This window comes from Dermacentor albipictus, chromosome 1 (genome assembly GCF_038994185.2).
Source record: "Dermacentor albipictus isolate Rhodes 1998 colony chromosome 1, USDA_Dalb.pri_finalv2, whole genome shotgun sequence".
In the NCBI taxonomy this organism is placed as follows: Eukaryota; Metazoa; Arthropoda; class Arachnida; order Ixodida; family Ixodidae; genus Dermacentor; species Dermacentor albipictus.
Genome location: NC_091821.1, coordinates 192,421,376 through 192,433,831, shown reverse-complemented (window position 1 = coordinate 192,433,831; position 12,456 = coordinate 192,421,376). Strand labels below are relative to the sequence as shown.

Below are 12,456 nucleotides of genomic sequence, written 5' to 3'. Positions count from 1 at the left end.
GTTCTTTACAAAGCTCGATTGCTTTAATCAACGCACTGCAGAAGCGGTTAAGGAGAGAGTGACCACACATTCCTGCGCCAAAGAATGTAACTGAAGGCTTTGAACACAAAAGCGCTGATGAACAGTGGCTAAAGGCACTGAGTAGATGTAGCTTCACCCTCTTGCTCTTATTTCTTTGTAGTTAATGTATTTTTGTGAACTGACTCGTTAAGCTCGGTATTATTTAGACAGTGCGGTGCTGCAGTGCCTGTGAGGCCGTGAAGCTGACAGAAAGGGCGCATTTTTTGTTACGTTATTGGTCTTTGACCAACCCGACCTACTGCCCAAGAGTGTTTGCCACCATAAACAAACATAAGAGGTGCGCACGAGAAATAGACAACTCCCTAATGACTGAAAGATGTGCTACATAGAAAAGAAAGTTGCAAAACGAAAACCAAGACTTCTCTCAAACATGAGTTCTTTTTATGTGATGGAAGCTTCGAACGAAATTGGGACTCCACAACGAGACATGCCCACTTTCCTGTCAATGTGACAGCTAAAATGAAATGAATAAGCTCTAGAAGTCTCATATATCCAAGTGGTATATATATATTTTAAAGCTAAAGACATGTTATCAAAAGGAGGCAAAAATAAAAAAAAAACTATTTTTGGGACAAGATAGTGTCACCCAATCAGGAGTACTGACATGTTTTCAACTCTCCATCATTTTTTTGCATTAAATGAAGGTCCTAGACTGAACCCTAGAAAAAATACTTGAAAGCCCTGGAGCACCCTAAATAATTTAATATACTGTATTTACTCGCATAATCACTCTCTCGTAATGATCGCACCCCTAAATTTTGTCCGATTTTTAAAAATTTCCTGTGTAATGATCACACCCTGAAATTGCCACAGCGACATGTCATGTGCCAAGTCTAGCTAATAATGATCTCGCTTACCATCTGTCAAATGCTACGTGAACGACTCTTCAAGACAAATCAAGCGGTCTGCACGCACCAAACATTCTTAAGTAGATGCCCCATTTCATTACTTTCATTACTTTCATCACTTTCCGCGAGCAGCAACGATAATAGCCACGTTTACATTGATAGGTTAGAAGTGTACCCTATTCATACGCCGACGCTTGTAACACAGCTAAGATATTCACCCATCCTTATCGGAAACATGCCGTATTAAGATAGTAGTGAAGACAGATGCCGCAGTTTCCGCAGCATGCCGGCCATGTGTTCTTATGTCACTGGCAGCTAAGCGCGCCCATCCGTTTCTGTCCCCTCAAAGTGGACATGGTTATGTTATTGCCGCAAACTTGCCGATATTAACAATATTATTCATTACTTATACGGAAGAAACTGTTTCAATGCTTGTAATGTACTCACGAGAAGAAAAAAAATAGCGTTCAGCGCGTTCGGCTTGCTTCCCCGGCCGCCATTTTTTTTTTTTTGGTGTCCCGCACTACATACAGCGGCAGCCGCCTATTTGTTGACTTGTTGTCATCCCGCAGCAAATGCACAATGAAAAAAAATTGTTTCTTTTCGCGGGAAATTTAACCCATGTAATGATAGCGCCCCTGAATTCGCGTCAATTTTTTTGACAAAAAAGTGCGATTATTATGCGAGTTAATATGGTATATCGTTTTTACAGACAGTTGCCTTCGTTTCCAGGAGGTGACTGCGTCAGGATGTCATGACGGTAGAAAATGCTCACATATGAACAGAACATTGTGGCATTTTGACACTTGTTCCAGCTTGCTTGATGGTCTGCTACAGCGTTACATCGGGCCTCATGATAAGCAGCAGCATAAGAGGCGACCAAGTGAACTGCAGTGAGTGCCAAAATGTCGTCATGTCCTGCTCTCAAGTGACCACCTTCTGCATCATGACATCACGACACAGTGACCTCCTGGGAACAAAACCGAAACTGGCAGTAGATAAACTATTGCTACATTTTTTGGTGTATACGTTGTGCTATTTTTCCTAAATTTTTGCTAGTGCGTCTTAGACAATGGTATGAATTACATACAGTATGCTTTCGTTGATTCGACTCTGTTTTGTTAGACTTTCGTTCTTTCGATCCTAAAATTGGCCTTGGCCAAATAATTCGAACTTGACCATTTAGCATGCACGTGCCTGACCCCTATGACGACCCCAATAGCAACCCCTTTATAATGTCGCAGCGTCCATCTTGGTGGGGTTTAGGAGACTGTGAGTATTTTGAACTCACATCATCTCCCGTCAAATATGCCTGTTTTCTGCCTGCCCTATGAAGATTTTCAAGCAGTAACCGAAGCTCACAATGTCTGATTACGCTATTTACCTGATTCTAATGTGCGCCTTTTTTTTTTTTTTTTAGAGAAAATTGGGCTGAAAATTGCCTGCGCGGTGCAATTGGATACGAAACCAAAACCACCACCTTCACGGTGTTTGTATGCTTTACTGCATAAAGGCTGGGCCTCATGGAGTGAATATCGGGTGTCAAAGCGGTGAAAATTGCCCAGCAGTGAAAACTGGATGGCTGGTGCCAGAAAAAGTATATGCCACCGGCTGATCTGTCCTGACCTACATTTTTGTCGGCCGAACTTTGCTGCCGGAAGAGGAGAGCACGCTGTTGCAACTGGTCAATCGGGAGCCAACATTTCCGGCTAACTTGCCTCACAGGAATGTCTGCTCCCGATGCTCTGCCGGCTTCTTTCTTGCGGCACCCCTGGTGTTGCTTTTTTGTACCATCTCTGGCAGCTATCTGCGTTTCATCATGTGATGTTCTGTCGATGAGGCGGTGCACACTCGTCTAGGCATGAACACCAAACAGGTCCAAATCCAGTAAGCACAAGGGTGAAAGAAGCAGTCATAGAAGGCCGCATGACCAGACAACAAAATGTAGTGATTGCTGACGTGCAGCTGGAGCTTTGGCCAAAGTTACACAGGTGTACTGCTTGCACGCACATGTAAAAAAACAGATATGTTCATGTTACGTGCGCAACTTAACACTATTCAGCCACCTCTCAATCAACCTATTCAGCTGTGCGCCCAAGCAAGTATTCACGGGATCCATGATGCCGTGATTATTTTCGGTCACAGATATCAACACAGTGATCACCTACAGTTTTGAAAAGAAAGGAGCTTTTAGTACCGACCATAGGTTATGTGTTTGTTAGGGAGCCAATTTTTTTGCATAATTTGCTGAGAGTGGTAGAGCAAAGATGTCTTAACAAGCCAAGGTAAAAAAAAGTGTTGTGAAAGTAATCAAATGTGCCTTGCAATGTACCAAAACATCCTTCTGAACACTGTTCAGCAGGACAAAGGTGGGACTTATAATTTGGAAAATACAGTACATTAAGTTATTTAGGTTGCTCTGAAGCTTGGTGGTATTGAGTTTTTAGCTCCTAGGTAATGCAAAAAATAATTAAAAATGTCATCGTCAGTACTGCTTTAATATAAACAACTCAAAAATATTGCATTGTGAATTGTTTTTTGTTCTTTTGCTCTGCTTATTCAAACTATGAAAATATAAATCCTCTTTCTTTAGAAGCTGTTTAGTAGTAGAATGTGGTCTCTCAAGGTCTCTCAAGTATGCTATGCCTTGTTTGCTGTGAAAACAAAATGTGAGGTGTGATTAAGAATAATTGTATGCTCTGATTATCACCGTGTAGGAGAAAGTGGTGGTCATGACAAACATCAATCAGACACGTGACTTATCCAGTGAGTTAATTGGACGGCAGCGGCTGCCAGAGGATCAAGTCAAGAAAGTAGGCCAGCTGAAGGATCTTCTGGAGAAGACTTTGATGCTGGACCCTGTGAAACGGATATCGATCAATCATGCCCTCGCCCACCCATTCATACATGACAAGATTTGAGTGTGAGTGTCTCTTTAGCACTAGCGACATCTGAAATAATTTTTTTGTATGTTGTGCATCAATCATTTAATTGCATAACCTGAAATGTGAAAGGTTGCCACCTATGCTTTGTGTTAAGGTACTGTCATACGAGGCAAATGGTTGGTTGACCCTAATGGAAGCATTTGCTATGCTATTGGAATGGGGTCATGCTCTTGCAAAGGACTCTAATCGCCCAATGGACTGCCTACTTTCTCATCATGCTAGCCAGACTGCCATGTTGGCATACTCTCTCCAAGTGACATTGCTTCCCTCTGCTCCTTGCTTTTTTTGCTGTGGGGAGCCATTCCATCAAGTCGGGCCTCATGTTGTGCATGCGTAACTGCTGCATTGTGTTAGAAGAGAAATGAAAGAAAAGAACTTGGCATGGCTTTAGAGCACATGCTGCAGAGGCCAGTGGAAATGAAGATCAAGTTTTAAGCACCATGGCATACAGGCTGAGCTGCATATGATAAAAATGAAATGCAAAGAGAAATATAGTATTGCTTTGTGTCACATAGCATGCAATACAACGAAAACAGAGAAAGCATAGCATGGGGATTCATAGCACCTGCTGTCGGCAGAGTGCCTTTGTCAGTAACCTGGGTTTAATCAGCAAGAAGGCATCTTGATATTTTTTGCCTAAGTTATTTTGGCTTTTTCATATAATAGAAGCCAACAAACACTGACACCAAGGACAGCATAGGGGAAATTACTTGTGCTTAATAAATGAAATAAAGAAACGATAAATTAATAGAAAGGAAAGTGGATGAAAAAACAACTTGCCGCAGGTGGGGAACGATCCCACATGCGGCAAGTTGTTTTTTTTCATCTACTTTCATTTCCATTAATTTATCGCTTCTTTATTTCATTTATTAAGCACAAGTAATTTCCCCTATGTTATCCTTGGTGTCAGCGTTTGTTGGCGTCTTATAATATGACTAATAAAAATCGGGCCCCTCGGTTAACCGTCTTTCTTCTTGGCTTTTGCAGTCACATAAGACTTTTCTTTTTTTTTTTCTTGTACTAGTTAGCCAGCAGGCATACATCATGATAGGTACGCCTGTGTTGAACTGCAACTTTATTTACCCAGATCAGCATAGTGTGGTTTAAAAGCTTGTCACTATGTAAGAACATGTTGTAGTTGCATGTACGTGGGTGTGCATGTGTTGTTAGCATCAGCCCATCATTGACAAACTGGCCTGCCACCAGCACCAGTCTTTGCTGATGAGCTGACAACAATCGGCATTGCCTTCAAGTTGGCCTAGTGTGAAGGCACCTTTACAGAGTGTTACTTCAAGATATGAAGTGGTTTCAGTTGATAACAGTAACTTGAACAGTGTTGGCGGCTAGTGTTAGTCATTGCATAAGCCTTCAACGCAGCATTAGTTTCTGCACTCCATTTAACACACATGGCGTTACACATCTTGTCACTTATACATTTTCTTTGATGTCTTGAGCATGATTTACCGAAAAAAATATTTTCTATAACACGGGTAGGACTTTAAAACTTGTAAAGTACTTAAGTGCCCTTTTTGTTTCAGAGAATGAATTTTTTCTTTCTCAAGATTGGAGCTGTTGCACATGTGGAAGACCTTGATGCTATATATCTAAATATGTATACAATATTTATCTTCGGATTCTTTGGATGCCATATAGTGATTAATGAAAGGCAGGTGATGGTGTCTCAGCTAGTACATTTTAGTGTGTTTTTTTGTAGCATGTACATTTTACTAGTCGCCTTCATTGGTGTGCACCTGTGGATGCGTACTTTTGTGTTGGAGAAACAGAAAAAAAAAAGAAAAACTTTTTCCAAAGCAACCCACGGAAATAGATCTGCGTTGAACAAGGAAAGAAGTGAATCCTGTTCAAGATACCACGTATGCACATACCTCAAGACAGTTGAACATTAAATTCTTTTCTCTTCTGTATGGGATGTTTAGTGACTGTGGCTCTGCTTTGGTGGACGTGGCTCCTTTGAGGAGTGCACTCGTCAAAAACGTGTCTACTGACTGGTTGAGACAAGTATTGGACAACACAGGAGAGCGTTCAAGCACATGGTGCGCACCAAAAAAATGTGTTCCTCTGCTCTCATATACATAAAATTGCAACATTTGATGTAGTTGCAACTTTCAAACTTAGCAGCATTCAATTTCTTGATTCCTAGGGCACTATAATTTGCAGAAGCTGAAAGGCATTTATCAATGTGGAGATCACATTGCCGACTGAAATGCAGAGCAAAGGTCAAAGGAGACCAGGGCAGAAAAATGATGAGCCAAGAGAGATGAACATGATTTGGGCAATGGATACCTGCCTGGTAGCCACTCATTGAACGATTTATAGTAGTAATACTTGATTTGTGGAAGTAACATTAAGTAAATTTTGCACTTTTATTTAAAATATGTCAAAACATTTTGCTAATGCTTTACTCATCATATTAAAGATTAAAAAAATTTTCTTGTGCGTTATCAAGAAACAAGTAGACAATTGCTGAATTAGAATGGTGAGGATTTGGTAGGAAGTTTTTTATAGCTCATTAACCATAATCAGGACGAAAAGCTTAGTTTGAAAACAAAATTGCAAAGTATTAATATTTCATCCAAAATTACAATTATATAGTACTTGACAAACACTGAATAAAATGTTGCAAATGTTTCACATCTACGTAAATAGTTTAAGAAAGTGGGCCTCATCCCCTTAAGTGTCAAATCAGATAGTGAATACTATATTTATAATTGTTTTTTAACAATAAATGGCCTTTTTTACCATTAATATAAAACACTGTTGTCATCTCAGTATTCACTACATTATGGGCAAAACGGCTCACTTCAGTGAGCATCTTGGAACAGCTCAGCTCGCTGAAATGAACCGGTTCATTTGAATGGCTCACTGGTTCATTTAAATCTGTAACCTGTGTTATGCCTCTCAGTGCCTCTGCTCTTTCTCGTTTTCTTTTTTTTTATGCCAGTTTGTCATTTTACTGCCCATTATTAAGCTTGCTTTGTGAAAACTTCAAATGGAGCATTATATACGAACAAGCAGAATTTTTCAGGGTGTGCGTGTTCATGAATTGAGAATGATGGTTTAAAAGGCAGTCTTGTCAGCCCATTAGCATCTGTATATATATATATATATATATAGGGTTCGAGTGCTACCACTGAAAGTGCTGGCGTTGCTATCATTCTGGCGTTGAAAGTTAGATCACTTGACACCACTCTGGCCTGGTAGCACTTGCATGACTTGTAGTCATCCATTTCCATTTAGGAGGCATGGTTTAGCATAATTTCATCCAGGAACATTGTCCTTTGTCACCGATGATCACTGAATGTTGTATTGGCAGCGGAAAAGTTGCCGTGAAACCCTTGGAGCAGCCCATTTTAGTAATTGCATCAAGGGGCTCATCTCATGGGGTATGCTTCAATCCTGTGATGTGGTTTTGTTTTGATCAATGTCAGTGTATCTTGGTGGGTAAAGGCACTGTGGTGCTGCATTAATTATAACTGTCCTATGTTTTTAGTATGTACTGTTCTTTCGAAACAGGACTGAGAGTGCTACCTTCCAGACTTGGAGACTGGAGTTATGTAATTTTTTTATACTTTGGGGGCTTTCTTTAGAGCCCAGGGGGGAAAGAAAAACTACAAACGATAACATAAAGAAAACTACTTCAGTATGGGCTTTTGAGAACACTCTGCAACTTTTCAAATCTGGCTTATGTGGCATAACTTCAACTGAAAACATTTCTTTTTTTTTTGTTTCGTCACATTCTGGAGTTAAAAAAAGAAGTAACATTCCTGTTCACGTAAAAATGCTTTTTTTTTGTTCAGTTCCGGTTAGGTACTTTGCTGCAAACTGCTCCAAAATCGGAATTTATCTGCTCCAAGGTGCTCCAAAGCGAAATTTTGCTGTTTCCAGAAATTGCTCCAAAGTGACTTCGCTTTCCGATTGCTGTGTGGCATAAAACGAATATCTAAAATTTTGCAGAATTAAACCCCTAGTTAGCTGATTGCAGTTCAAAACGTAGTCTGAAACTCAAATGACTGCGAGCTATGTACCATTAGGTCTCGTCATCTCAGGTGTATATGTAGTTCTATTTTTAAAGTTTGGTTCTAGACACGTGAAACACATGGTAGGTTCTGAAGCATGTCGTTCTGACCAAAGGTGGTATTATATTTTAGGTCAAGTTATGTAAGAATGGTTTCAACTGGCAGCTAAATGTTCCCTGTCACGTGAGCCTGTTCTCTTCAAGGGAAGAAACCTCTTGAATATAGACAACTGATGGTTTAAGCAGTGATTGGTTGTTTTTATACATTTGTGTTCTTATAAAGGTCGAAACATTTTCCTGCAGGTTTTTAAATTATTGCAGGGTCATATTTAGAGAGGGCTGTGTTAAAAAGATCAAAAGTAAATATTTGACAATGCTGTATTTCTATTTATTTCACTGCATATTCCGACTTTTCATATAAATGCTACATGTTCTCTAATTTATCGGAAGCATTCTTTATGGGAAGTTCAATAAACTGTGGCAGTAAACATTCTATTATAGCCTAACAGTAAGACAAGGCCTGCAGGAAGAAGTCTTGATTAAAAAGGATTTTCCTAGCACATTTGTGTATCTGTGATTCAGTGATGGCTGCAAGCTAGTAGCAGTCATTTGCAAAGTGTTTTCATCTGGTAATCTCGTAGACGAAGATGCAGCTGGCATGAGTGTGGGAGCTGAACGTGATGGGTTGTCTTCTTTCCTGTAGGGCATTGGATCTTTCCGAAGTTTGTTGGTCAGAGGACTGAAGGAATTTTCAAGCATGTTATGTGGAAACAAGTGTGTGTGGCAGCTCCCGTTGCTTGCCAATATGTTGAGAACTGATAGACGCTTTGGACTGCCTTCTGACAGGTATTTCTAGCACAGTACAAGTGTCAGCTAACATTGAGCATTTTTTGTTTGTTTACTTTCCCATGTTCATGGCATCACATTTGGGCACAAGGCATGAAATACATATTGGAAGGTTGGCACATAATTGCCTGCTGCTTTAAAATTTTAAGTGATTTGTAGATAACTGTTTCTTGAAGGCACTGATGCATTATTAATTTTGCTGTCTACACTGGTAATTTTTTCTGGATCAGTTGTTCGATTGTTCGGACCAGACTGAAAAACCTTACCTGTTTTGTTTAATCTCTACAGTTGGACAGACACTTTGCATTGTTTGACATACTGCAGCACAAATGGTCAATGTTCATTTGTCCACCACGGTCACTCATTAGTGTATGTTGCATAAACTGCATATCAAAAACAAAATAAAAATGGTAAAAAGAGACCAGAGTAGTTGAGTATTTTATTCACTGGAACTAGATTCATGCAGTGCACCTGCATGTATCTGGTCAGTGATACGGGTGTTAACTTTTTTTCCGAATCATCCATCTCCCATGATGCATAGTGTGATTGCCAGTAATTGTGTGTTCCTGGAATGTGCTTACTGGAAAATGACAGGGCATTTGAACATTTTTGTTAGATTTTTCAGTCATCTTGATCCCTGCTTAGTTTGGTTTTTCAATTATTTTGATTGCTACTTTTTATGCTCTGTATGTGTGGGTTGTTTTTGAAAAAGCCAAGTAATGCATACTGGTTTCAAGCAGGCATGTGTGAATGTACAAAGGTTCTTAAATCTGCATATTTATGGTTTGAATGTCCAGCTCTGAGTATAAAAGGAGTTGGGCTTTTGAAACAAGCATGCAATATCAAACTGCCACAATTAGCAGGCATATTGGCATGGATCTAATGGCTAAGCAAAGTGTAGTGCATTACAAGATATTGATAGTTCTCCATCAGGCTTGTAGCTGCATTTAAAAAGGACTAAAGAATCTGCATTTACTGCATTATGCTTATCAGACTTCAATGCTACATTGTGTGAATGAATTGGAAAGCATTTGTAGATGTGGCGTGTGAAAAGTTACTGACCTTGTGTCATGAAAATGCCTGTAAGTTTGAACATTGGGGTCTTGTTGCTTTTTGCTTTTGAGCTTGTTTCTGCACATAAGCAAATAAGGGACGTCTTCGCTTGTGTATAGAAGCACTGATGAAGTATAGCATGTGTGCAAGGTGCAATTTTAGAGCTGCTTTAGAAGAAATTGTGTACACTTAAGAAATGGCACTTGGTGCCAGAAACAATCATTCTGACATGAACATGCTACTGGAAGATTGGCACCCAGTGCACCGATATGTTAATCTGTATATCAGCTTCACTTGTATGATTTCAACAAAACATTTGGATTGTTTAGCTTGTCATGTATGCATGCACTTCAACGGTTAGTTTTGATCTCTCAAGTACCTTGTTTTTGTCAGGTATGAATATAGGAAGACAGCAGAGTGATGCTTGTTAAGAACTTTCCTCCAAAAACCTGTAAGCAGCAAAAAAGAGTCGAAAGCAGAAATGCAACCTGCATGTTGCCCTGATGTCCGTGTCATTGGTAGATAGATGAGTTAGGTGTGTTCATACGACAGTAGACTTCCGTTAATTCATCTCCAGTTCATTAAATTTTTCTGTTAGTTCGATGCCCCCAAAGGTCCTAGTCGGCATCCATACATTTTTATGGGCCCAAACTTTCGTTATTTAAATCCTAAAATTGGCATTTGCCAAATAATTTTGAACTTCACTGGTTAGCACGTATGCACTTGACCCCAATGGTGACCCCAATGGGGACCCCCAATAGCGGCCCCTTTAGGGCAGCGTTTTCTCGGCAGAGCTCAGGGGATGGTGAATGCATTGAACACACGTCTGTGTGTGCATGTGTGTAAATACACACTTCTGTGTGCATTTGTGGCTATGAATGTTGCAACTAGTACATAAGCAGTACTTTAAAGCTGATAGAGGTGGAAGTTGTTTGATAATAGTGGTGGAAGTTGTTTGATTATGGTGGTATATCATATGGGCCTAACAGGAAATGGCTATGGATAGGGGCTGGCCTGCCTGCATAGAAGTATGTGTCTGCAGAACTGTTCGCTTCTCTCTACAATAGCAACTTCGCTTATCCCGGGGAAACTTTTTAGACCTTTCACTAACTCAATGTTCTTGCTTTTTGTAGCATGGACAGCTGTTAAGACTTTTTAGAATATATCAGTGATCTCATCGATTTTAGCATGTTGAATTGCACTCTCATCATTGCATTAACTTTGTAACCTTTTGGCTTCTGTCATAAAATAATTGATTTATTATGGTCTCAACCGGCTTTGCTAGACTTACTAGTTTCCTTTGTAGTAAGCAATTGAGCATCATTAATTGCATAATTTGATCAGAGCAGGTGATTTTAGTCAATGTTTGCAGCATACTTGTATACCCTAGTGACACATTAGGTGCTGGTCACTTAATTCTCACTAATTGATTATGGTTTCACTATATTTTGTGGACTATTTGCAGATGCTCTTCCTTTTCTTTCATTAAGATTAGTAGGTGGTTCCATGGGGTTAAGTCATGAGCTAAACGAATTGAAGTGGACAAAGAACCGCTTATATGTTAGTACTATTTGCTGTGTGTCCCAAGTGCGATGTCAGTGAAGTTAAACACTAATGGCATGAGCAAGGGTGACTTAAATGAAAACCCTAAAAATGAACTAGAATTCCAAAAAGTTGTACAATTCAGTTTCATTGACTTGATATTTGGAAGGAGTTATCAGTGTGGTTCAATGAAAAACCAAGTGGCAGCATGTTGCTGCAACATAGCAGAAGGAAGCATTGTTGATGCAAAGATGGCTGCACCCTTGTTGACATTCACTGCATTAGAGCAGAAATCTGCAATGCGTTTTTTGAATGGTCAAGTTGTTGATCCAGCTAAAATTCATCATGGGACAAAAGCTCAGTATGCTGATTCATGTGTGTTCATGGCTGCATGTCTACAAGTGGACTAGAAAGCTTAACAGCAGCGCAACTCACGTGGAGGATACCCAGCGACCGGGCCTGGCACACTGCGTAGTGACGGACGAAAACCCTGCATCGAACCACCAGCAGGAAAAGTCATGTTGACCCAATTATTGAATGCAAATGCAAAAGTTTTGAAACAATAAATGGAATGATGAGTAACAATAACCAGCACTTATGCAGATCTGCTCAAAAATCGCACTGGCACATCATTCGGGAGTAAATGATCAAGGCTTCTGACTCCAAGTGTACTGTTGCAGCATGACAATGCCAGACTCCATACTAGTTGTTCAAATCTAGTGACGATAAAAAATATGAAATTTGAATGTCTTGCACACCCTCCTTATTCCCCCAACCTTACCCCTAGCAACTTTAATGTCTTCAGATGACTCAAGGAAGCAATGGCGGGCAAGCATTTTCAAAGAGTTGAAAACATTGGTGCTTGATTGGCTACTAACAAAATAATTATTCTCATAAGGCATCCATGCATATCCAAAGCATTGGTATACGTGCATTTAACATCAAGGGGACTACCTCAAAAAATAATTCAATAAATAATGGTTATTATTTGAATCACACTTGTACCGTATATTGTCTGATGGGACATGGTTTAGTACAGCATTTGTTCTGATGTTCTTGAAGACATGCTGAGCTTATGCCATCTAAGGAAAGTAGCTCTTCAATC

General features: G+C 39.9%; 1 protein-coding gene across 5 annotated transcripts in view; it reads left to right on the top strand.

Annotated features, from left to right (window-relative positions):
* Positions 1–12,456, top strand: part of Prp4k (Pre-mRNA processing factor 4 kinase) — a 112,888-nt gene that overhangs the window by 84,226 nt on the left and 16,206 nt on the right. For 4 of the 5 annotated variants that reach the window (XR_010563237.2, XR_010563239.2, XR_010563240.2 and 1 more), the window contains exons 16-17: positions 3,647–3,852; positions 8,614–8,756. Coding sequence is in view for 1 of the 5 variants with exons in the window: in XM_065426739.2 (XP_065282811.1) it covers positions 3,647–3,850 (204 nt within the window). In the remaining 4 variants the exon portion in view is untranslated. Of the gene's footprint in view, positions 1–3,646; positions 3,853–8,613; positions 9,178–12,456 lie in introns of those variants that run through there. The other variant, XM_065426739.2, reaches the window with a different exon arrangement.